This window comes from Henckelia pumila, chromosome 1, assembly GCF_033568475.1.
Source record: "Henckelia pumila isolate YLH828 chromosome 1, ASM3356847v2, whole genome shotgun sequence".
NCBI lineage: Eukaryota > Viridiplantae > Streptophyta > Magnoliopsida > Lamiales > Gesneriaceae > Henckelia > Henckelia pumila.
In genome coordinates, this window is record NC_133120.1 from 123850285 (window position 1) to 123877006 (window position 26722).

At 35.9% G+C, this 26722-nt stretch overlaps 2 protein-coding genes across 6 annotated transcripts; one reads left to right on the top strand and one right to left on the bottom strand.

Moving 5' to 3' along the window:
* Window positions 1-17544: 17544 nt before the first annotated feature.
* On the top strand, window positions 17545-18289 carry LOC140874265 (PLAT domain-containing protein 1-like). The gene is made up of 2 exons (XM_073277559.1): window positions 17545-17672; window positions 17773-18289. The coding sequence occupies exons 1-2, from the start codon at window positions 17595-17597 to the stop codon at window positions 18151-18153; spliced, it is 459 nt and encodes a 152-aa protein (XP_073133660.1). The 5' UTR covers window positions 17545-17594; the 3' UTR covers window positions 18154-18289.
* A 4783-nt stretch (window positions 18290-23072) lies between these two features.
* Window positions 23073-25889, bottom strand: LOC140879114 (ureide permease 1-like). 5 transcript variants are annotated; one of them, XM_073282796.1, is made up of 9 exons: window positions 25755-25889; window positions 25550-25669; window positions 24987-25286; window positions 24676-24814; window positions 24403-24577; window positions 24247-24293; window positions 24058-24149; window positions 23586-23960; window positions 23073-23490 (listed from the first exon to the last, which is right to left on the bottom strand). In XM_073282796.1, the coding sequence occupies exons 3-9, from the start codon at window positions 25221-25223 to the stop codon at window positions 23338-23340; spliced, it is 1218 nt and encodes a 405-aa protein (XP_073138897.1). In that variant the 5' UTR covers window positions 25224-25286; window positions 25550-25669; window positions 25755-25889; the 3' UTR covers window positions 23073-23337. The 5 variants fall into 5 exon arrangements, with proteins under 5 accessions (XP_073138897.1, XP_073138872.1, XP_073138883.1 ...); XM_073282771.1 differs by having other exon boundaries at window positions 24058-24152; XM_073282782.1 differs by having other exon boundaries at window positions 24058-24152; window positions 24987-25321.
* Window positions 25890-26722: the final 833 nt, after the last annotated feature.

Genomic DNA, 26722 nt, shown 5'->3' on the forward strand with positions numbered 1-26722 from the left:
AGATGATACGGTGCTCGAGAAGTAGGTGAAGTACCCAGCATCAACTCTATGCCAAACTCGACTTCCCTAGCAGGAGGAAAACCCGGAATCTCATCAGGAAATACATCTGGGAATTCATCCACAACAGGAATGCTCTCTATCCCAATGCTCTCAGCGGACAAATCAACTGCATAGATAAGGTAGGCTTCCCTGCCAGACTCTAGAGCTCGACAAGTTCTCAAAGCTGATACCAAAGGCATCGGGGGTCGTGCTCCCTCACCATAGAAAAACCAGCTCTCACTCCCCTCCGGATGAAAGCATACTAATCTCTGATAGCAGTCCACTGAAGCTCGATAGGTAGTCAACATATCTATTCCCAGAATGCAATTAAATTCGTCCATCGCCAGGACCATGAGATTTGCTAACAGAATATTCCCTTCAAACTCTAAAGGGCAACCTATCACTAGACGCTTAGCCAAAGCAGATTGGCCCGTCGGAGTAGAAACAGACATCACTACGTCTAGTGCAATGCATGGTAACTTATGCCTCTTAACAAAACGTGCAGAAATGAAGGAATGAGATGCACCAGTGTCAATAAGTACAAGAGCAGGTATACCATAAAGCAGAAATGTACCTGCGATGACTTTCTCATTCTCCTCCACTGCCTGATCATGTCTCAGGGCAAACACCTGGCCAGAAGCTCGTGGCCTCAAATGAGAACTCCCAGCAGGCTGTCCCTGCGACCTCTGCTGAACGGTGGCCTGAGAACCAGATCCTGAACCAGAACCGGAACCGCCTCCCCCAGATAGTGGACAATCTCTCCGGATATGACCAGTCTCTCCACAACGGAAACAAGCTCCCGAAGCTCTGCGGCACTTGTCAGATGGATGGTTCTTCCCACAGTGATCGCACTTGTCCTTCTTACCGAAACGGACAACACCTCCAGAACCAGAGGAAGAAGTAGATCCAAACTTCTTGAAAGATTGGGCACGGGGACCCAAAGAACTAGCAGGCCTCGACTGAGGGAAAGACCTGTTCCGCCGAATACTGTCCTCCACCTGGTGACAACGGCTCACCAAACCCTCGTAGGACATGTCGTCGCCAACCGCCACACGGTCATGGATCTCAGGGTTAAGGCCCTGAAGGAACAGATTATACTTCATCTCTGAGCTATCAGCAATCTCGGGGCAATAGGATAGCAGATCAAAGAACTTTTGCTGATACTCATCAATAGACATGGCTCCCTGTCGCAGACTCAGTAGCTCGCCTGCCTTCGACTGACGGAGTGCAGGAGGAAAATACCGCTTTTGGAAAGCTGTGCGGAACTCGGCCCAAGTGGCCACTCCTCTCGTCGCAATAAAGGGTGCAGAAGTAAACCTCCACCACCTACGGGCTCGCCCATCCAGAAGATAGCCAAGGGTCTCCATCTTCTGCTCCTCGGTGCAGTGGAAAGTCTGAAAAGTCATCTCCATGCGGTCTAACCAGTTCTTCGCATCCTCCGGAGACTCACCTCCAACTAAGGGCTTAGGACCCATAGCTAAGAATCGACGCACAGTGAAACGCTCGTCGTCATGATGACGATGACGCCGTTCTCGACGAGGCTCCCGGTCGGCATCACCCCAACGCCCACCAATACTGCCATGAGAACTCCGGTCATCACGATTTGCCATCTACAAGAATACCTCATGATGAGACTAAATCCCAAGAATTCTTTTGCATGCTCTGATACCATAAATGTAGTGACCCTTTCCCGGATCACCTACTAACAGAACTTAGGCATGCAATTAACTTAATTAAACAGATATCAGAATAAAACTGCGGAAACCATAAACGTTATACAATCCCAAGTAAAGGAATCTGTAATTTATCCAAATAATATACAACCAAATCGAATAGCTGTATCAACCTCAAAAAAACAGAAATAAAACCTAGAGGAAGCTCCAGCTGGCGAACCACTGACTAGCCCCTCCTGGATCCACCCTCCTCGTCCAATCGCAAATCTGCCCCATGGAATAGGGTGTCCAGAAACACAGAGTACGATACGTGAGCATAAAATGCTCAGTACGAGAGTATGAGTATACATGCATGCAAAGTGAACTCCCTATAAACTCGAGGTCAAGGATCAGATAACAGAGACAGACTGGGCCCTGGTATGTAGCACGTTGTGCCGTCGCTTCAGGAGGTGGCTCCCATACCGAGATAACCGTGGATACGCCGGACCCAAATCGATGGAAGTCCATCCACTAACAGGATAGGGTACAACCCTACTAACAGACATCTCGAAAGAGATACAGCAAGATGCAAATGAATGCAGCATAATATCATGGCATATAAATCATGCAGTCACATAATACATGCATACTCAGTCAAGATATCTCGAACAGTACTTTCGTACCTCAAATCAGTGCAAGCTCTACCAACTCTAGGTCCACTCCTATAGTCTGCTCTACACTGCCAAATGATACTACTATCATTAAAGTGCTCTAAAAGCCTTAACTAAGCTATTGCATACTCCTAAATATTTATAGGAAGCAAAAGCTATACCTTCGTCCGTCATTAGCCCTTTGATGTCGATGCCTCCAGAACTTGGGCACAACTCCGCTACGACTATCGAATGCCTCGCTGACCACCGGGTCAAGCCTAGGAAGGCTAGAACAACTCGAATAGACTAGAAAGGAGAGGGAAATACTCGGAATTGGAAATTGGAAATGAAGCCTCGGCCCTCTATTTATAGACAACGATCGGAACTTCCGATCCTTGATCGGAACGTCCGAACCTCGATCGAAACGTCCGATCTTGCCATCGGAGCTTCCGAAGATCCTGATCTGCCACGTGTCAAAATATCACTTGTTGACTCCGGATAGGGGTGATCGGAGCTTCCGATCTAACCACACGTCATGGATGACGTAATATTATCGGTGCCTCCGATCGCTCATCGGAGCTTCCGATCCTGTTTGGAGCTTTCGATCGTGCCTTCGGAGCTTCCGATCCATCCGATACTCAATTTATTTAATTAGCATTAATCCTTTAATTACTCAATTAGGGTACGGGCTACTACATCCACTGTATAGATACCATATACTAGGAAGAACATTTTTCCTATTTCCCTGCAAAAATTGTTTTTAGTACCCTTTAGTTCTTTTGGGTCCACAAAGTTAGAAAAGATAAACATAAAATAGATTTCTAAGAGTTCAGTCTCTCATAGCAACATCATCGACACTTTACAAGAGTGCTCCCAGTAGTAGGTAGGGATAAGGCCTCTTTAAAAACCTATTTTCTTAGACAGATCAACGTTCATCAGGAAGACCAGTCGCAAGTCAAGACAGTTTAAATCGGTCTATGATGAACTCCCTTAGATCATGTTCCCATAATGCCGACTAATGAGTTGTTAAGTACTCTTAGGCCTCCATTTCATGTAGCTCTTTTTGTCATATTGAAATCTTAAAGATCTACATTTATATCTAACATGGCCAATTTTACAACAATAAGAACATGTAGGTGGTGTTCTCATTTTAGCTTTAGCAATGAGGCTAGTAAAGTCTATAGATTTCTTACCATACCCTAAACCACCTCTATCAAAGCTACATTTTTGCATGCTAAGTAAATTATTCAATTTATTACTACTAACATTGAATTTATCAAATGATTTTTCTAAGTGAGCTATGTTATCTTTAAATATTAAATTTTCATGCTCCTTAGATTCCAATTCATTTTGAAGATTTCTATTTTCTTTTCTAAGAGATTTTGTCATATCATACATGAGTTGATATGCATGCAATATTTCATAATAGGAAGGTACCTCGTCATCGTCGTCGGATACGATGTCATCATCCTTAGCCATGAGGCATATGTTGGCTTCCTCATCGTCGTCATCGATATCGCTCCAAGTGTCTATGAGTGCTTTCTTCTTGCCTTTGCCATTTTTCTTCTTGAGAGGGCATTCATTTGCATAATGCTCTTGTTGTTGATAGTTGTAGCATGTCACTTCCTTGTCCGTCTTCTTGAATTTATTTCCTCGCATGAATCTTTTGAATTTTCTTGCGAAGAGCGCCATGTCATCATCATCATCTTCTTCCTTTGCTTGGCTGGATAAGGTAATCCCCTTGGCCTTGATCTTCTCATCTTCTTTCTTCATTCCATTCTTTGTAGATAATTCCAACTCATGGGTTTTTAGGGTCCCATGGAGTTGATCAAGATCATAGGAATCGGTGTTGCCTTTGTTGGATTCTATGATGGCCGTCATCTTTGCATCCCACTCCTTGGGTAGGATGCGTAGAGCTCTCCTCCAAACTTGCTTGAAAGGATATTTTTCTCCAAGTTGAGCTAACTCATTGATGATTTGAGTGAGCCTTCGGAACATGGTGTCAACATCCTCATTGGCTTCTATCTCAAATTTCTCGTATTTGAGTTGGAGTAGATCGATCTTTGTCTCCTTGACTTGATTAGTTCCTTCGTGGCATATCTCCAATTTATGCCATATCTCTTTTGCGGAGGATCACATCGAGATCCGGTTGTATTCGTTCATATCTAAAGAACAATGCAAAATATTCATAGCTTTAGCATTTTGAGAAATTAACTTCATGTCCTCCTTTGAAAAGTCATCCATTCCCTTAGGAACTTTAACCCCATCAACCTCTTTCATAGGTATATAGGGACATAATCTACGGATTTGATATATAGAGACATTCGGTTTTTTCAATATCCGTAGTTTATGCCGTTGAAAAGAGGAGGACGATTGGTTGATTGCCCTTGAGCATAATCGCTCGCTAGATTTGCCATTAGAACCTTTTGAAAGTTTTTTCAAAAGTCTGGCTCTGATACCACTTGTTAGAACCTAATGGGGGGATTTAAGTTCTATTGGCAACTTTAGCAATTTAAAGCGATTATGCAAATACGCAAGCGAAAGACTTAAAACAATCAAAATAAATACGGTAAATAAATGCGTAAAATAAATAAAGTGATAAATGAGATAGGATATGTTTATGGAAGTTCGACGATAAATTGTCTACGTCTCCCCTTCTTGGTTAAGATCGATTAACCAAGGATCTACTAGCACTTCAATGTCTTGGCCTTGATGGCTCCAAGGATAGCCGTACAACAACAACACGATCACCGCGCCGCTACAACTCGAAACACTTGGCCTTAAGGGCTCCAAGGATAGCCTCAACAATCACACAACATACTTGGCTTCACACTCAAGTGTTTACAACAATAGCACAACCAACTTCACAAACTATTTTTACAAACAACTCTCGATTTTTGAATATATCACACAAACACTTTGATAAAGAGAAGATTGCTTGTAAATAAGAGAAGAAATGAGTTGGGATGTCTTCAAATGACCTTGGAAAGGCTCTATTTATAGTTGAAAAGGATTTGAATCTTCTTTTGGTGCATGGAGAGTTTGTTGGGAAGACAAGGTTTAGACAAAAAGCAGTTCGGCGCCGCTATCTCCTTCCAAAACTGCACTGTGCGGAATATGTGGCAAAATCATATCTCACAATCTAACCGTCGGATGAAGCTACAATTTGGGAAGATGCTTTACAACATAATAAAAGTCATTGGGAATGGTGGAGATTTGATTTGAAGAAGACAAACACGTCCAGTAATTTTCGGAAGTCTCTTCATCATATTTTCGCTTCTTGTTCTGCGCGACACTTTAGAAAAAATCATATCTCTCAATCTATCCATTGGATTGAGCTGAAATTTTTACAGAAGGTTTATACATCCTAATCATGATTTTGACCAAAGGAGATTGGATTTGGGTAGATAAAAAATGCCCAGTTATTTTCTGAAGTTGATTTTCCATCTTTTCGATCCTTGCAGAAATAGGTACTGCTTGGCATATTTGAAAAAATCATATCTCACAATATAGCCGTTGGATTGATCTGAAATTTGGACAGAAGGTTTAGAACTTCTTCAGCTTGATTATGATTGGTGGAGATCGGATTTAAATGTATCAAAAATTCCCAGTGTTTTTCAGACATTGCTGCTCCATACTTTTGCTTCTTCTTGTTCTCATATCCATCGTCAAGGTGTTCCGTACCATCCACAGAACATTGTATCCATTACATGAGCAATACGAGACTTCATAAATACATTTACAACTTCAAAATAGCTTCCACAAATTTAATTGTCAATAAATATCTAATCTGCAAAATCTCACTTTAAACAGTTAGTAACAATTAATCGAATTTTGTAATCATCAAAACATAATAGTATGAGACTTGTTAATGCATTAAAAACATTAATCTCATAACTCGAGATTTGTATGCGTTTAAGGCGTAACACATTCAAAAACAACAAGCCTCATAGTACAGACTTTAACCAAAAAGCAGTATATTATTTCATGACAAAATTTGTTCTTGAATCCCATAAAAATCATAAATCAAATACATCAGCGGAAGCTAAAACTTATCATCACAGGGATAAAAAAAACTCAAATAATAGCAGCACTTTTAAATTTTTCCTTTTTCACCAGTACAATATTAGCTATGCTCTTCATCTTCAAGTTCTTCTTCATTTTCATCTGGGGAGGGAAGTAAAAGGTGAGTCTTTTGGAAAACACTCAGCAAGTGGGGGCCAATCGTACACATAATGTCAAAATATACATAATATGAGATCAAAAGAACATGTTCCAGAATATGTCAGGACATGAATCAAGACAAGAGATCACAAACATAGTTTGAAAAAGGGCAGCAAAATATATCATCACTGAAGCATGTACTTAGACTTAGCATTGTTATTCATCTCGTTAATCATGGATACTGATCAGTCCCTAATTGTTATTCCTCTAAGAGGACGAGGCCTTAAATGGTTATTATAACCCACCACATCAGGGCCTTAGATCATATTATGCTTTCAGAATTTTTTTTATCATTTGTTAAGTTGAATTCTAACAGTGCATAACAAAAAATCGTGCAGAACGAAATATGAAACGAAATCAAATGACATGAAATGAGTAATGTACGATCGAGTTTTCAAAATCAAGAATATCATTATTTTAAAATATATATAAGCCCACTTACCTGAAAAATCTTGTTGAATCGAGAACTGATATAAAATTCTTCTAAAAGCTTCATCTACTCTTTGTCATAAGAGCTCAACTCTTTGATGCCACAAGAACTTAACTATTAGATACTATAATATGATTGTTTGAAGAAAATATACATGTCTTCCATATAATTTCTCTCTCTTTATTTTATGAATATTATGGATTAAAATGAGAATGTGACTAGTGTAGTATATTTATACTAAAATTACTAAGAAACTCAAAGGGTCACATTAAATGTAATGAATTGAATTTGGTTTAGTGGGTAGTAAATTGAGGGGATAAAAACGTGGGTTAGTGGGTAGGAATTTGATAAATCATGGTGGTTTATGACAAATAGTAATTAGAGTGTAATAGTTGATTTGATTACTAATAAATAATCAAAATAAATGGGAAATAATTTTCTTAATTATATATAGTGCAATTGATAAAATTTACTAATAGAACGTATGGTATGGATAGATGAGTTGGGGGGTTCTAAAAGGTCATTATGATTAATTGAGATACTGTCTAATTAAATATCCAATCAATAAGTATATTATTTAAAAAAATAGTTATACTTATAATAAACTTATCAAAAACGTAAACTATATATATATATATATAGAGTTTTGATATGGTGAGCACCTATCATATGCACTTATGTGTGTACTTGCTGATGTGGCGTTCAACTATTGGATGTAAAGGATGTCACGTCAGCGGTACACACAAAAGTACACATCATGAGTTTTCATAATATCATATATATATATATATATATATATATATATATATATATATATATTTAAGCAAAGTGCTAGTTTTAAATCTAAAATAATGCAATCTTAATTGTGTTTTGCTAATATGATAAAATAAATATTATAAAAATATAGTTTATTTAATGTATCAAAAAATCGATCATGGGTATCACAGGAGGTGCAGGAGCAAGAACAAGAGCAAGAGCTGGGAAATACTGGAAATATGGGCAGTGTTGAGCAGAGTGGTCTTGGCGACTGCAGAGCTGACAGCGCCCTATATACGGATGTGGGGCACGCTGACTGTGCGGTAATGGTTGGTCGTGCGCCGACTGTTGGGAAGGTGGAGGCGACCGAGAGGGCCAGGGGACAGGGTGCCGGGTGGTGACTGGCTGTGGCGTGGTCGAGGGAGGCGCCCAGCTGTAGGAACTGCTAGATCGGGCGGAGGAGAGAGCCGTGGCCAGAAGAGTTACTGGAGCATCCTGGAGAGCAGCGAGATAAGCCTCATGGTTGAGGAGTTTATTCATGTAATTACTCAAACGAGATCACAATGTCCCGTTCCTGGATGGCATTAGAGAGTTCTTTATAATCATTATCCAGACCATGAAAAACTTTTATGGTGATGTCATCTATATCAAGAGGGGCATTCATGAGAGAGACCGAGCGAGTTCACAACTTTAGATTTGATAAATGCATGAACTCGATGATGGACTGAGAGCCCTTGATCGGATTGCGGTTGCGTCTTTAATTGAGTTATGCGGTCATGAGAGGGCTTGTCATAGGTGAGAGAAAGGGTGTTAATTCAGGCGGTAGCAGATGTTGTAGCAGTAGCAATAAACGAAGTCAAGGAAGGAGACATCGATCCAATAATGATATTCAATATCAATTGGTCCTGGTCCAGGAGGTGTACGTAGGATTCGATGTTTTAGTTATGATGACGGTGGTTGTGGTGACGGTTGTTATTGAATTGGCCGGACAAGGATGAGAACATTAATAAATCCAAGAAGATCATGACCAGTGATGAGGGTCATGAATTGCAAACTCCATGAGAGATATTTAGAAGAAGTGAGCGTCAAGGGCACGCGAGCGACAACATTGAACGAAATCGAAGTAGTAACGGTTCCGGTGACTGCCATAGAGCCTAACGAAAAAAAACTTCCGGCGGTTGTAGCCTAGAGTTAATTAGGTTTTAGTTGCATGGATCGTGGACTCTTGATACCATGTAAAAACTAATGAGAGAATAATGATTTCCTATATGTTAAAGAATGAATATACGAAATGTTTATATACAACATAAAAGCCTAACAACGTCATAAGTTACAACATTTTTTATATCCCAAAGACAATGGATAAAATCTTTAGTTGTTAGGTATTTTTGTTGTAGTGAAGGCAAAGGTCTGGAGCTTGATACATTCTTTTTTCAGCAAACATTTTGATTTTTTTATACTCTCATAGACAAAAAGATTTTTTGATAAATTTCCGTAGGTGAGATTGCCTTGGTCTTTGTGAAGCAACATCTTTTGAAATACTTTAGAGCTACAACGGTCCTAGAAACTTAAACGGTCCTAGGCACTTCAGCAGTTCTAGAAACTGTAGTTGTCCAATAAACTTCAGCGGTTATAGAATTTGTTGTAAGGAATATCTATTGCGGTTCTTCAGCTTGTGGTCCTTGAAACCTATTAATATTAATACAAATAAAAAGGCAACTACTATCTCTAAAATTTTTAGGTACTGTTTCATATCCAAAACTAAGAGATGTTAAAAGATAAAATTGACTAGTTTTGTTAACCCAATCTAATCAGCCGAAAATTCATTGGAGTGCTTATTCACCCCCTCTGAAAAGCATTTTTTTATCCTAGCATAATTGTTTCTAAACTCAAGGTGTTTTTAGCTTGAAATTTGAAAAATAAAAGGTTAATTAGTCTATTAATTTAATTCAGGAGATTTTATGTTTCTTTTGCAGATGACAGGGGGTTATGTGCAAATTGTTTTTTAAAGATAGGGCTTCATAACATAAAATAAAAAAACTAAAAGTTTTGATTAAAAAAAAGAATTCAAAATGTGCAAAAAAATTTTAAAGATAGGGCTGCAAAACATAAAATTAAAAAAAAAAACTAAAAAGTATTGATTAAAAAAAATAATTCAAATGGGATTGGAGTCTACCCGAGCTCATTAGTGGCTCTACTAGGTTTGTAAATGAATCGAGCCGGTTCGCGAGTTTTTTGAGGCGACTCGAAAAATATTTGATTCATATTCGAACTTATCGAACTCGAGCCGAACCCAGACATGTTCAAACTTTTTTTCGAGACGAGCCGAGCCAAAATTATTTTGTTCGATAGTTCGCGAATAGTTCGCAAACCTTAATTTTTTATTAAAATAATATAATGATATAATATATACATTTCGAACATTTTCGAACATTTCGAACTTTTGAACGGAGTTTTCGAACATTTCGAACTTTTGAACCGGGTTTTTGAACCTTAATATCCGAGCAATAGTTCAAATAATTCACGAATATGTTTGAATATTTCGAGCCGAACTCAAACTTCATTTCGAGCCGAGCTTGATCTATCTAAAATATTTGAAATTTTTGACTTTCGAATCGAGCTCGAATATACTTAATTCGAGCTGAACTTTGAGTTTTAATTTTTTTACTATTATTCGGCTCGATGAGTTTCATTTCTTTATTAACAAAATTGTATGACCAAACTTTTTTTCAAATTTCACACCAAACGAGAAATTATTCACAAATATTTTAAGACTTTCTCCCCCCACGAGAGTCACGTACAGGATCTTGCTTGCGATACGTACCGATTTATGTAATATTTTAATTACTTTTTTTGGTCTTATAAATGTCATTTTTATTTTATTTTTATTTTTTTTCAATTATCGTACAAACCTTCGTGGGTTTACAATTTTTTTAAAAAACAACCTAGAGAAAATCTCCGAATTTTCTTTATTAAAGTATTCATTTTCTCGTGATAGCATTATTTCTGTAAGAATAATAAAATAAAATGTTACTAATCTTGAAATAAAAATGTTAATAGCTCTAACATCCTTACAATATATATATATATATATATATATATATATATATATATAAATGTATATTTTAACTACATAAGAACATTAGTACCCAGATTTAAGTAGTGTTTGAGAGAGCTTTTAGTAAACACTTATCAGCTTTTTCTTAACAAAATTTTGAGATTTTGTTGACGAAAAGCTGATAAGTGCTTGCTAAAAGCTTTTCAAAACACTACCTTATTATAGTCATGATTTATTTTTATTAAAGATAAAACATTTGCTAGTTTGGGCTTTCTGTCTACTTTTTAGTTTTGATAGGGATGAAATTTCTACCAAATCTGTTTGTTAATTCGATACTCGATTCGAATGAAAGAGGATATGGAGTGATTTTTTGAACTTAATTAAATAAATGAAAAATTGGGTATGTGGATTTTCGAGTTTGGAAATGGAGACGGTCTAGAAACCTGCTAATCATATCTTATCTGAGTATATATGTATATATATATATATACACACATATTTTATTTATACATGTATATAATATTTATTTATATTAAAGAAATACTATTTCTAATATACATTTATTGAAATGATGATGATTGGATGTAAGAAGGTATCCAAGTTAGTAGAGGACCTAAACGGGTCGGGCCGTGCAACTTGTGAGGTGGCCTTGAGTTGGCCCGCGGGTTAGGAAGAAGAAAAAATTATTTGTGAAATTTTGTACATTATGGTGATATATATATATATATATATATATTCTGCATAATTGTATTTGTGAATTTTTTGTGTTAATTGCTTTGCCTAGTACGTGACATACATAATAGGTCTTCTGTGAGATATTCCATGTATTTACACCTTTGATTGTTGGTATCAAGTGCAGAATCTCGAGATAGAAAATATGAAAATAGAGAATAAAATAGACACAAAGATTTACGTGAAAAACCCCTAAAAATTATTAGAGTAAAAACCACGGGTAAGATGAAAATATTTCACTATAATATTTAGAGAATTACAACCTCTCTCTGTATTTCCAAATAGACACTCACTCTTTTAATATAGGAGAAAACCTATCTCATAAATATTATAGACATAGATAGGAGATGAAGCTCAAAAATTGAACGAAAGCTTGAGGCTGAAGGGTGATTAGAATGCTGAGGGAAGAGCTCTATTTATAGAGCTAATCCCTCAGTGTGAACCTGCAAAGCAAATTGAATTTTGAATTTGCTTTGCTGCCTTTGGTGACTTTGGACATGAATTTAAAGCATGTCTCTTTGCCGACATTTCTCCCACTTGGAGATTTGATTGAGAATCAAACACATCTCCACACATCTTTTCAATCTTGTCATTCATGTTGCTTACGTTTCTGTTTGGTCACTTGAAGATCTACAACACTTAAACTTATCGGTGTTCACTCGCTTGGTCAGAAAATCATATACATTGTCCTTTGTATGAATTTTCTACATATCCACACTTTCTTCCTATACTACTTCTCGCACAAAGTGAAAATGAACTCCAATGTGTTTAATTCTAGAATTAAAGTCTGGGTTCCTTATAATGTGCAAAACACCCTGACTGTCACAAAAAAGAGCAATCTTTTCCTTTTTGTGCCCAAGCTCCTCCAATAACCTTTTATTCCATATTTCTTTCTTGCGAGCTTGAGTAGCTGTCATGTATTCTGCCTCCATTGTAGATAATGTCACAATTGTTTGAAGTTTTGAAACCCAGCTTACTGAACCTCCTGCAATTGTAAACACAGAATCAATATTAGATTTTTTTTTTATCTGGATCACCTGCATAATTTGAATCAACATAGCCTCTGAGTGTAAAATCTGATCCTCCAAAACATAATTCAGCATTTGAGGTACCCTTAATATATTTAAGGATCCTCTTAACTGTTCTCCAATGCTCTTGTCCAGGATTCGCCATATACCTACTAACCACTCTCAGTGCTTGTGCAATGTTTGGCCTAGCGAACATCAAACTCCTCACTGCTGATGCATACGGTACTTGAGACATCTCCATCCTCTTCACTGCTAGGACACATCTCAAAGGATAACTTGAAATTAATAGTAAGAGAGATTGAAATTGGCTTACTGTCTTGCATGTTGAAACGCTGCAAGACTTTCTTCAAATAATTTTTTTGGAAAAGCCAAATTTTTCTATTGCTTCTGTCTCGGTGAACTTGCATCTCTAGAATCTTGTTTGTTGGTCCCAAGTCCTTCATATTAAATTCCTAGCCAACTGTGTCTTCAATTCTTGAACACGATCTTTGTTGGGGCCTGCTACCAATATGTCGTCCACATACAACAGCAAAATGATATAATCATCATTACCAAACCTCTTGAAATATGTACAAGGGTCTGCACTGAGTCTGTTGTACCCAAGACTCATGATATAGGAATCAAATCTCTTGTACCAACATCTCGGCGTGTAGTAGTCTAGTTCCATTTTTCAAGATTAAGTGATTACAATTGATTAAGTATGGGTTAGAGGCTTAATTTAGATTTAATTGAAAAATTTATGGATTTTTGGTCAAGTGAAGTTCGGAAGGTCCGAACCCAAGTTCGGAGGGTCCGAACTCTTCGGAGGCACAGAGCAAAGATCGGAGGCTACGGTGCGATCGGAGCGTCCGAACCAGGATCGGAGAGTCCGATCTCAGTTAGGCCATGCATCTGTTGAGGTGTCATTGCTGATCGAACATGCAGCAGTTCGGAGCCTCCGAATTAGGGATCGGAGTGTCCGAACTGTGCATGCAGTGACGTGGTATACATGCAGAGATCGAAGCGTCCGAACCCTCGATCAGAGCATCCGATCTCCTCCTATAAATAGGCTTTTCGAGCTCCTTATTTTCACATTAAAAATCATTTCTTAATCTCTCGGTTTTAGGCATTCTAGGTGTTTTGAGATGTTTCCAGCCTTCCTAGGTTTGGTCTGGGAGTTGGCGAGGTGCTCCTGAGTCGCAGCGGAGTAATGCCCAAGTTCTGGGGCAATCGTCATCAGCTGCCTAACGACGGACGAAAGTATACCTCTAGCTCATTATAGAAAATAGGGAGTATGTTATTGCTTAGTTATGACTTTTAGAATAATATTATGATGCATGAGTATTTTTCATTGTAGTGCGGACTATAGACTTGGACATAGAGCTGGATTAGCTTGCCTAGTTGCTAGTATATGAGGTACAAAAGTACCGTTCGAGATATCCAAACTGAGTATGCATGTATTATGTGTTTGCATGATTTATCTGGTTATATGGCATGATTTTATCTGCATATACCTGTCATGACTGTATGTTGCATACATGAACATATTAATCCTGTATTTTTGAGATATCCTGTAGTAGTAGGGCGCTCACCCTACGAGTAGTGGATGGTTGGATACACAAGTATTGTGTCAGGTCACCGTTATGGTTGGACACTTGTACTAGTATCAGGTCACCATTATCTACCGGGTATATGAGCCACCTCCTGATGCGACGGTGCAATATGCTATATACCCTGTGCCCGGTCTTTGAGCTTGTTTCTTGACCTGAGTGTCTTGGTATCCGGTACACTTGCATACATGCACATATAATATTGTATACTCATACTCTCGTACTAAGCATTTTATGCCCACGTCCTTGTACTGTTGTTTCTGGATACCCTATTCCATGGGGTAGCTTTGCGGTTGGATGAGGCAGGTTGTTTCTGGATACACTTGTTTTGATATGGTTGTATAACAGTATTTTCAGATTCATTTCCTTGGGATTGTATCATGTTATTTTGGTTCTGCTGTTATTTTTTTGATTTCTGTTTAATTAAGTTAAATGCATGCGTAAAATCTTGATTAGTAGGTGATCACGATGAGGGTCACTACACGGCACCTGTTTGAGACCGTAAATAGATTTCAACCTGCAAACCAAGTTCTCTTTGCCCTTTTCTGCAAAACCTTCTGGCTGGAGCATATAGATTTCTTCTTCAAGATCACCATGAAGAAATTCAGTTTTCACATCTAGTTGTTCTTGATGTAGGTCAAACACCGCACACAATGCCAATACTACTCTAACTGTTGTAAGTCGAACCACATGATAAAATATCTCATTGAAGTCAATGCCTTCTTTCTGAGCATATATTTTTACAACCATTCTCGCAAGATACCGCTCCACTTGGTTATTGCTATCATGCTTGATAAACCCATCTATTACCGATAGTTTTTCTTCCTCGTGGTAGTGTAACAAGATCCCATGTTTTGTTTTTGTCCAATGCTTCCAATTTTTCCTGCATCGTTGTCATCCACAGGGATACATCCGAGCTTTGAGTAGCCTTATGGAAACTAGATGGCTCACCATCCTATGTTAATAGACAATATGCAATATTGCTTTCAGTGATATAATCTAAAATCCAACCTGGTGATCTTATCTCTCGAGTTGACTGCCTCGCTTTGGAAACTTCTGACTCAATTGATTCTTGTTCCTCATGCTCTGGTATTGCTTCACAAGAAACTTGATCTTCGTTTGTCTTATTTTCCTCCAGAACTATTGTAGTTTCTGAATTCAGTATGTCTTATCTCCTTTTACTTTATATTCCTCGAAGATAACATCTTCCCCGATGACAAGCTTGTGGATAGTGGGATCCCACAAGCAAAAACCCTTTATTCCATCAGCATAACTCAAGAAGATACACTTTATGGATTTAGAATCCAACTTTGATCTCTCTTTCTCATTGTACAAAACGTACAACGGACTTTCAAATGTATGTAGCCAAGAATAATCAGCTGGTTTTCCAGTCCACACCTCCATCGGAGTCTCCAAATCAATCGCCGCTAAAGGGGAGCGATTGATGATGTAAGAAGTGGTTTTGACTGCTTTGTCTAAAATTACTTGGCTACATCTGCAGTCCTCAACATGGCTATTTTTCTATCCAATAAAGTTCTGTTCATCCGCTCTGCCACTCCATTCTACTGAGGCTTGTAAGCCATCGTGAACTGTGTTTTGATACCCTCATGCTGGCAAAATGTATCAAATTCATCACTGGTATATTCTCATTCATTTTCCATCCTCAAACCCTTGATTTTCTTGTCACAATCAAATTCAACCCGCGCTTTGAAAACTTTGAAGACTTCAAAAACATCTGATTTCTTCTTGATTGGTTACACCCAACATCTCCTAGAGAAATCATCAATAAACGAGGAAAAAATATCTCGTTTCTCCTAGGGATATATACCACCAGTTCTTGCCAAAGAGTAAAATAAATCAGCTCCAATATGTTTTTGCTTTTAGCAGTAGATGTGCCAAACTTTAATCTGTGTTGTTTACTGGTAACACAGTGCTCACAAAAGGGTAGAGTCACTTTTGTAATCCCCGACAACAGCTTTCGTTCTGAGAGAATCTTCATTCTCCATTTTGACATATGCCCGAGCCTTCTATTCCACAACACTATTAATTCTTCTCCTGAACCAATTGATGCAACAACTAGTTCTGCCTCTTTGTGTGTTTCTCCCAAAAGTACATACAGATTTGCAGCAACCTTTTCCGCCTTCATAACCACAAACGCGCCTTTTACAATCTTCATTATCACATTCTCGACACGGATTTTACACCCAATATCATCCAATTGTCCCAAAAACAAAAGATTCTTTGTCAGACCCTTCACATGTCGTACCTCTTGCATGTATGATGTGAACAGCGCCATCAAACATTTTATTTTGATGGTACTGACCCCATCGATTTCCAAGGCATGATCATTTTCCATGAATACACATGTCTGCATTCCGCAACTATTACTGCTTCATTGAATAATATTTCACCACTGTCTGAAGTACTGACCACAATTTCTTGAGATCTCATCTCATTCCACTTTTGATTGTCCGTGATTTCTGCCGGTCTATCTCCAATAGCTGCCAAGCAATGCTCCTTTGTTAAAATTGCTTGTACCTTCAATTTCCACATCAAAAAATTGCTCAAATTGAATTTTTCTATTTCGTATTTTTCCGTCATAATCATGCCTTAACAAAATCTCGAAAAATCTTTTCTGGTGTGAAAGATCAGTCAAAGCTGCAATCATGCACAGAGCATATTCAGAATTGTAAAAACTTTTATAACAAGGCTCCGATACCACTTGTTGGTCCCAGGTGCAACATCTCGAGATAAAAAATATGGAAATAGAAGAATAAAATAGATGCCAAGATTTACTTGAAAAACCCCTAAAAATTATTAGGGTAAAAACCATGGGTAAGATGAAAAGATTCCACTATAATATTTAGAGAATTACGACTTCTCTCTGCGTTTTCAAAGAGACATACACTTACTCTCTTAATACATGAGAAAACTCATCTCACAAATATTATAGAAATAGACAGGAGATGAAGCTCAAGAATTGGATGAAAGCTTGAGGCCGAGGGATGATTAAACTGCCGAGGAAAAAGCTCTATTTATAGAGCTAATCTCTCGGTGTGAACGAGCAAAGAAAATTCTATTTGCTTTGCTGCATTTAAAGCATGTCCCCTTACCGATATTGATTTGTAATTGTCTTTACGTTGTAGTTCAATAATTGTCTCCGTTAAAAAAAACAATTGATACTTAAGCTGAATTATTGTACAAATTAAAATATTAATTAAAGTTGCAACGGTGATTTCTAGGATGTCAACTAGTTGCCAACTTTGAGGCACTCTGATGAATATTGTAAGCAAAACGTGAAAAATGTATTAAATTAAATAAGAATAATGATCATCTGGTCAACTAAATTAACCATCGGGGGTCCTAATGTTTGTATAAATAATTGTCATCGATCGTGAAATCAAATAATTTTCGTAGCAGATCATAAAAGTAATTAATGGCGATTAATCCTCAATTCTTCTCACTTGCATTGCTCATACTCCTCTTCGCAGGAACTGCTCATGTCTCTTCTGATGTAAATGCCAGATTCTTCCCTCCATGGGTTTGTTTAATTTATTGTTTATATATAAAATGATCAGTACATTTATTTATCTATGTTGAATTATTACTTGCAGAGCGAGTGTGAATACACACTAAAAGTCCAAACTGGATCCGTCGCCAACGCCGGAACAGACTCTATAATATCCGTCACCTTAACCGATGTACACGAAGACTCATTTGAGATAAAAGATCTTGCACAGTGGGGCACGTTGGGTTCATCATTTGACTACTTTGAAATTGGTAAAAAGGAAACTTTCAAGGGGCGAGGTGGGTGTACTGGGTTACCTGTTTGCAAGATATCTGTGGATTCGGATGGATCAGGGATCCTTCCTGATTGGTTCTTGGAGGACATTGAAGTGGAGGTTGTTAGGCCTGATGAGAGACCTAACAACGAAATATTTAATTTCCAGCAATGGATCCCTCCCCAGGGTGGAGTTGAACTTAGTAATTGCTAGCTACCTACCTAAAGATATATCATATGCTTGAGAATTAATGTTGTGGCGGATCGGAACATACATGAAATTTATCACTGCTGTGTCTTTTGTTTGTTTGTTTGTTTAATTTCCTTCACATTCCATTTAAAAATTTATGCATGCATGTATGGTTTCTGTTTGTTATTTGTAGCTTTCTCTAATTTCATCTTCAATAAAGACTGATATTGTGTTCAATATTATACCCCCCAAATTAATTGTTTAATCCACTAAAGTACTTGGGCTTAAATCATGTTCAGCAAGGCTTTAATCCCAACAAGATAAAGCTCATCAAGAGACTCTCCATTGAACTGATGAAAACATTATTTTTCCATAATTAGAGAATTAATTACTTTACTTAATCGTTATATTAATGTTTATTGTCGTTGATTTTAAATTGATGGTTGTAAGGACTAATTGAAGTTTCTATTCTTATTAAGTAATGATTTTGTCTATTACCGATATTTATTCATTTAATATTTCTAGCTTCAGAATATTTTAATGTCAATCTCAATACCCATTACCCATCTCAATTGTTGGTAGGTTTTTGATAGAGCTTATAAGCTCTATAATTTGGTTTGGTCAAAGCTTTTCCAAAACAACTTATAAAATATTAAAATAATATGTTTTGCTGCTTATAAATTATTTACAAAAACTCTTGTGAGACGAATTTTCTAATTGAGTCACCGGTGATATTGTATTACCTTTTATATCATAATTATAACTCTTTATTGTAAATATGGGTGTGTTTGACTCGTCTCATAGTCATAAATAAAGATCCGTGAAACCATCTCACAAAAAACAAACTCTAAATTGTTCTTAAAAAAGTAGTTAGGTTAGGTGTTTGATTAAACTTATTTCCATTTTTTTTAAAACCAAAACAAATCGCAGGACCTCGTATACCGCTAGCGCGTGCATTACACGCACAAAATAATTCGCGTGACGCTGGGACAGCTTTGTCCCACCGTCCCTTTTAAATTAAAAAAAAAATTGAAATGTGTTAAAATAAGGAAACGTTGGAGACTCAATATTGATATATTTTTTAAAACTTTTATAAGCCAACCGATTGAATTTGATAGTTTAAAAAAATAATAATAATTTCATAAACAACCGTTGAGATTTTAAAAAAAATATATCAAAATTTAAGAAATAACCATTAATGAAGAAAAATAAAAAAATTTATGTTGTTATATGTCTTTCTTTTATTTTGTTGTACTCTTTCATTTAAAATTTATAACAAAAATTGAAATGAAATTGATTTTATTAAAACCATTTTTTTTAAAATAATAACAAAGAATACTAAATATAATAATAAAATATTTTTTTCAAAATAATATTAATCTATAAATGTAAATTAAGAAATAATTTATTTAATATTACATATGAAAAAAGATGAATAAGTGGAGAGTGAGACTTATAAATAACGAGTGTTGATATTAAATGAATGTGAGTGTATGTTAATAATTGAAAGATATTAATATAATGAATATGTGGCATGTAAACCCCACACTTTTTGATTAGGTGGAAGGTGGAAGGCAGATTAATTGATACTAACGTGGGTGCCCTTAAAAACAGCTTATAAGCTCTGGGAACTTATAAGCTGTTTTAAGAGCTTATAAGTTGTTCGATCTTATTTTAAAAATAAGCTATTAAAGTGTTTGAATGAACTTATTTTAAACAATTTAAAGATGTTGAAGTGTTTGGTATTATAAATTTTTTTATTGTTGAAATTATCAAAAAGATTAAAATACAATAAAAATAATTTAATTAGTAATATACATACAAATTTAGTTTTAAATTTATCATAAATTTTAAATATATATTTAAAATATAAAAATATTTTTAATTTTAATTTTGAAAAAAAATTGATAAATTATGTACAAAAAATTGGTAGATGACATAGTGAGAATTTAATAAAATATATAAGGATAATATGGAGAAGTAAAATATCAAAATAATATTTTTAAAAAATAATTAAAAGTGATATTATTTTTTAAAAAACAGCTTATAAACTGTCAAATAACTTATTTTGAGTTTGACAGCTTATAAGTTGTTTGACAAAAAATTTGTCAAAGAAATTTAAAGAGCTTATGAGCTCTGAAACAACTTATAAAATATTTTCAAAAGCTTATAATTTCTCCCAATATTTCAATATTTCACTTCATCAAAATATCCCTACTTAATTTTTTTAATCTAAAATATATTCTCCACAAATCAATTTCCAAAATTTTGATAAATTCATTAACCGAACCTAGACGTACACGTCCACCCTCTTGCACAGTCTTTGCTTCTCCCAAACACACACCACCGTAAGCATTCGTCCATATTACTGTTAAATAATTACTGGTTTTGTTTCAACGATTATGTGTGTGGTGTATTAATTTTTTAAGGTAGTTTACCGTGTGTATTTTGATCCAGTAAATTATTTACTATAATTTTTTTATTAACGCAATAGTCTGTAAAACACACTAGTCACTAGTCAGTACAAAAAAGCATTGGTAAAAAGAATCGAACAGCTGACCATTGGCTACGTATTCATCTACCCTATTAACTTAGACATCCTTTTGGGTGCTTTATTACTTGAACCGATTCTGATATTTATTATTTTTAAATTATTAAAAAAAATCAAAATATCTAGTATTTATGGGTGGAAAAAAATATCAAACATTCCGATATACAGCACTTATCGTACTGCAAAATACCGCACATACCAAATTTAACGGGTTATACCGTATCAAATTTTTCGATATCGGTACCGGTATGACATTAAAATATAACAGTTTATTAGGAACATGACTCTTTTAAGTATAATCAATTATATCTTGATAATATTTAATAACCATAATACACGAAAATTCTTTATCAAGATATTATTCAATCTAGCTGAATATTTCTTTTATAGATTCTCGATAATATAGAAATATTACACCCAGCTTATCTTGTCTAGTAATCTTATCAATTTAAGGAATGAATCGACAAGGAATTGATATTCTTTTCATCCATGATCTTGCAATGGGCTTATTGGCAAACATCAAATCATTTGTTTCCGTGATCTCCTAGCTGACAAACATCCATTGAAACGTTAATATTGCACTTGAGTTAGAATTGGGAATCCAAATATTATATGGAAAACTATATTTTCAATCGAGTGAACATGGATGCTCGAAATATTTAGAGAACAAAGACAACATCTTACAAGGTAAAAATCAAGCAAAACCTGAATCCGCGATCTCATTCGGGATCAAAATGTTTACCAAGAAGGATGTTTCTACTTGTCATGATTCTGTAAGTGATCCTGACTTGCAACCACCATGAAGGAAAGCTACTCCTTTAGTTGTTCTAACAATTATCTTGAACCGTTTAATTCCAATTCATGAATCATGATATTGGGCTCCTGTTTATTGTATTATTTAAGGATAGTTCCCAATTATCCATCGGAATCATCCCTTGTGAGCGTTGTGGCAAAGGACAGACTCAACGAATTCACTTCATTTACATTTAGAACGCAACTGCATCAAAAAAAACAAACACAAGAGTTTTTTGTTCTTATCTTGTTTGAGCTAGAATTTGGGAAGGGGAGAATACGAAAAGATTAAACAAAGAAAGAGACGTCAATGCAAATAAATGTTTTTTGTTCTTATCTTGTTTGAGCTAGAATTTGGGAAGGGGAGAATACGAAAAGATTAAACAAAGAAAGAGACGTCAATGCAAATAAATGTCAAAGAGTTAATGGGTCTGTGGAGCTTTAGCGGAGAAGGAGAGAAAGACTATGAAGCCCAGAAATTAGAAATAATACTTACGAAAGATTAGGCGTATGGTAAGCTCACAATTCAAAATTGTATATTTAAAGAGATATAAATATAGATATAGAATATAGAATAGATATATTGACTATTAATTAAAATTAAATCTTTCCCGGGTCAATTGCATCAATAACTTCTGTGAATAATCAAAAAATCAAAAAACAACCTATGTAAAATTAATAGCACGTTAGACCTTATCTTTTAAAAAATTTAACATAAAAATCCCTATCAGATGGTATAAATGTGCCCGAATTTGTATAACATATGAGTGAAATATACTACATTTTAAAAAACTGAAAAATGCATTAGCCTATTAATATTTCTTAGAGAGTTTTATGTTTTTTAGACTTTTCACAAAGAAGATTAATGCAATTAATCCAACCTTTCCCTAACCAATTTTTTGGATGTGGGTGAAATTTTATGATAATTTCGAAAATGTCTTTTAACAATTCAATTCCATATATTACAAATTTATTTCGATACTATCTCTTCTCTACTATTATTTTGTCAATTTAAAAAATTGATAACTTTAATTTCAAAACTGAAAATAATAAATTTCCTTCTATTTTCTATGGATCACACGCAATGCACCTACTAGTATATATTAAAGTACCGTTTGTTTTGTCATATTATTAATCTATGTATAATTATGTTATCTCATCTCACGTTCTTTTTGTCATATTATTTATCCATCTATTAATTATTTATCTTACATCAATCAAATCATTAATTATTTATCCTACATCAATCAAATCATTGAATTTAAATTACTAGATTACCCTTCATAAATAATAATATTCATATTTATTAATTGTTAAAAGGTCAAAATGATAATTTACTATTTTTATATAAAATTTAATCAATCAAATCAAACATAATATAATCTATCAATCAAATCAAATATTATATTAATTATTATTTTTATTTATTTTTTATTATAATATATTACTTATTTATGTATTATTTATCTTATTTCTAACTTCAAACGGTAACTAATTGTATTAATGTATGATGAGAATGACACAACCTTAGAAAAAGTTTTATATCATTGATTTAATTAGGTATTTGACAAAATACACAAATAAATTGTTGATTGGTTTATTGAGCGTATGAAAGTACCACATAACCCTCCTCAAAAAAAAAAAAAAAAAAGAAAGTACAACATAACCTTTTACAATTTCCTGGTTTGTATGGTATTATGTATACATTGGACTTCTTTTTATATCTATTTGGCTATGAACATTATAAAGTTGCATTTATTAAAACATCTGCTGAATCTCAATATTATCATTTCACCTGCAATTTATGTAGCTGCAGCCACCCTCGACCTCCATAAATCTCTGAGTCGATTTCGGGAAACAATTGATCACTTGCGGTGCCCAGATGAAGCCATAAGGACAGCAACTGCCACAATAAACATCGACAACATGCCTCCGAGAAGTATGTACGTTTTTCTCGATGATTTTCGATACTCTCCAAATAGAAGTACGCCCCAGAAAGTGCTCACCAGTGGGAGTGCCTGCGATCCAGTGTGATTTACTAATGGCAGGCTTGTTTTCTACACTTCAAAGTAAAGAGTTTTTTTTTACATGTTTTGATGACGAAAAAACGAACCTGAACAGCGTCTGCTGCAGCGTATCCAGCAGCCTGACCTCCCATAAACTGAAGACCGTTACCAAAACCACACAAGAGTCCGGCTAAAAACGCCCAACCGCGGCCATCCCAGTCAGATAAGTAAGCTTTTATGGATGATTTGGGCAAATTCAACACGGGGCGATACAAGAAACTGATGTTGAGTACAACGGCGACCACAAAGCACGAAGCTGAGAAGTAGAAAAACGCGGTGTATACAGTTAAATGATGAACACCAACTTTTAATGTATGCCACTGATCATTAGTAGCCAAGTTGAAAGCCGGAGAAAACAGCGAGAAACATATTCCTGCGAAGAAAGTTATGGCCAAGCCAATGAAAGTTCCCTTCCCCAACACCTGCAAGCACAACGTTAAAGCAGATTTTGAGACAAACTTGTGATTTTAGTACTATTTAAAAATAAAATGATCAACATAGTAAAAGATGTTTCCAAACCTTAATTGCCCTTTTATTCTCAAGTTCAACCAGAAAATCAGCTGTCCCGAATTTAGCCTTCTCCTTTGTACCAATTCTTCCATTCTCCAAATCTTCTGATACATACATGTAAGATCGGTACTCGAAAACAAAAGGAATGAGCCTAAAACATTCACGTCAGTAAATAGTACTTTTGTGACATACGCTCACCTTTTTTTGCAGTAATTTCTTTGGAGACAGTATATGAATCCTTCAGTCTGTCCGAATGGACAAAAATCCAAATTCACATCAGTTAAATTTAGTTAAATTCTCGGAGCAGCCTATGTTTCGAGCCTATAGTTCGAGTTATTGAATTCAAAAACTTACTCTGTCCCATCTTTATAATCATTTGACAAACTATTGAGCTTAGTCTTGTTATCTGCAGAATTGGATGAATGAACAGCAGAGCCCAAACAGACAGCAATCAAAAAGCACGCAACACCGGGAAAGAGAATCTCAGCCTTGTTAATCCTATCATCTAAGAAGTAATTCATCGTCGTTCCTGGATTGGTATAGCAATAATTTAAGCTTCTATATAGGTACAAAGGCACCAAAAAGACCAAAAGATCGAAAAATCGCCCTCTATCAAGTATAGAGTACCTATAACAACAGTTATGCTTGCAGTGATCACCTCAGTTACAGATAAACCAACAAATGCCCAAGCATATTGAGTCGCCAGGTTCCCTAAGCTAAGCACAATCCCACCACCCATTGCGAATAACACACTAGGCCAGTTATCCTGCATCAAATGGTTGAAATAAATTCCTCCAATTTCAACTTGCATAGGCTCATAGAGCAACAATAAACGAGTCATCGAATTTCCGAGCTACTCTTAACAATTCTTGCTAGATTAATCATCAAACGAAACTAAAAAAAGGGACTAAACAATCAGCAGGGCTAGGCTAGTGCACCTGAGATAGCTGGTTCAGAAAATTCGGCTTCTCGACGGTGTTCTTTCCGATTTCACCGAACGTGAAAGCGATTATAACGGCCGCCAACAAATTCGTGATGGTGTAATCAAGATAAGTATGCTGAGGGAGACGACCCCGCCTTTCGAGAAGGGTCAGAAGTGCAGGCCATGTACCCAAGAAAGTTAGTGACAAGAGCATACATGCTATTGCACCTCCTTTGCTCTCCACCACATACATCTTGGATCAACAATATTGATCTCTCCGATGGAATGAATATCAATGCAGAATTGCACAATAATCCTATCAAGAAACGTATGCCCAAAGATTATAATATCCTGTCAAATGGAAAAGTTTTCTCCACAAATCACACCGAGTTTAAATTTATTTCCTAAAGTCCACATATGATGAACGAACAATATCCATGTATTCACACAATGAAGTAGTTCAAACTGCATAGACATAAACATGTTTTTCTGATAAAACTCCAAATGATTGAAAACAAGAAACCCATGAAACAAATTCAATTCTTTCTATAGAGAAACTAGGAAAAGATAGAACATCACCTCTTAGAAGAGGATTCACTTCACATTTATATCCAAAGATTCCCCTCCAAAACGAGCAAGATTCTTGCAAAAAGGGAGGGGGGGGGAATGGAACTCTGCCCTTTTTGCAAATGGAAAAACCTGAAGTTAGGAAGGGCTAATTAGACTAAGTTTCCAATAGAAAAGCTATAAATAGAGCAAAATCAAATAATTGTGCAGTTCTGACCAAAGGGATATGAAAATGACAATCTATGCACACATTCCCATTTCCAATAATTCAAGAATCACAATTTTCAAAGCGTGTTTAGTGCTGAGATGAGATGGGAATCTGCTCGACAGATTCTTAGGATCAGAAGTTGAGATTCACTCACGTGATTGATTCTATGAGTGATGATCATTGACTAATTTAAAAAAATTGATTCTATGAGTGATGATCATTGACGTAATTTAAAAAAAAAAGTTGATTCCGAAAGGACCTCATTTCATATGAGTCAGAGGTTCATTGACTCATGCGGAGGGTAAACCGAGGTATGTGCACGAGCGGCAGGGACCTGAAGGAGGAATCACATGATCCAATCCCCAGAGCATACCCCCAATATTTCAGCAAGGAATATGCTCCACACGAGGATCGAACCCGCAACGCTGGAAAATTTCTTCTCACGTCACCTCAGATCTTACCAATTCCCCTATGCCCCTGTGGGCATATTGACGTAATTTGTTTCTATTCTTGAGCCTCTTTCGGTCAGAAGTGGCCATTAATGAATATGTGCCTAACTTTCTTGATTCTTTTTGCAAAATACATTTAGCATGGCCAGCTGTGGAATTAGGAACAACTAATTTTCGTCTGATAAAAACAAATATAACGAAGTCAACTATGCGACCCAAATGATGTAATTACGTTCATACATGATTTTTTTTTTAAAAAAAAAAAGGTTAATTTCATACTAGTATAGTGGGCCCGATGTCCGAAAATAGTAGGTTGAATTATATTATGTTGTGAATTTTAATCGAATCAGACATATAGAGACAAATACATTTGAATAAAACAAGAAATGAAACGTGAGTTGCATAATTGCATTGGGAAGCTGTCTCGTGTGAATAAGATAAATTTAGTAATAGGATGGTATGCTCCCCTAATTGACGGTGATAAGCAGAGAGTAACCGGTTAATGAGATTTTATATTATGAGTATTAT

Bases quoted from the DNA above. Each gene is read 5' to 3' on its own strand.
- LOC140879114 (XM_073282788.1), bottom strand. From the start codon at position 25,223: ATGTATGTGGTGGAGAGCAAAGGAGGTGCAATAGCATGTATGCTCTTG. The intron at 24,578-24,675 runs GTACTCTATACT...ATACCAATCCAG, and splicing joins AAGCATAACTGTTGTTATAG to GAACGACGATGAATTACTTC. The intron at 23,961-24,057 runs GTTTGGAAACAT...TTGTGCTTGCAG, and splicing joins AGAATAAAAGGGCAATTAAG to GTGTTGGGGAAGGGAACTTT.
- LOC140874265 (XM_073277559.1), top strand. From the start codon at position 17,595: ATGGCGATTAATCCTCAATTCTTCTCACTTGCATTGCTCATACTCCTC. The intron at 17,673-17,772 runs GTAAATGCCAGA...TATTACTTGCAG, and splicing joins CTGCTCATGTCTCTTCTGAT to AGCGAGTGTGAATACACACT.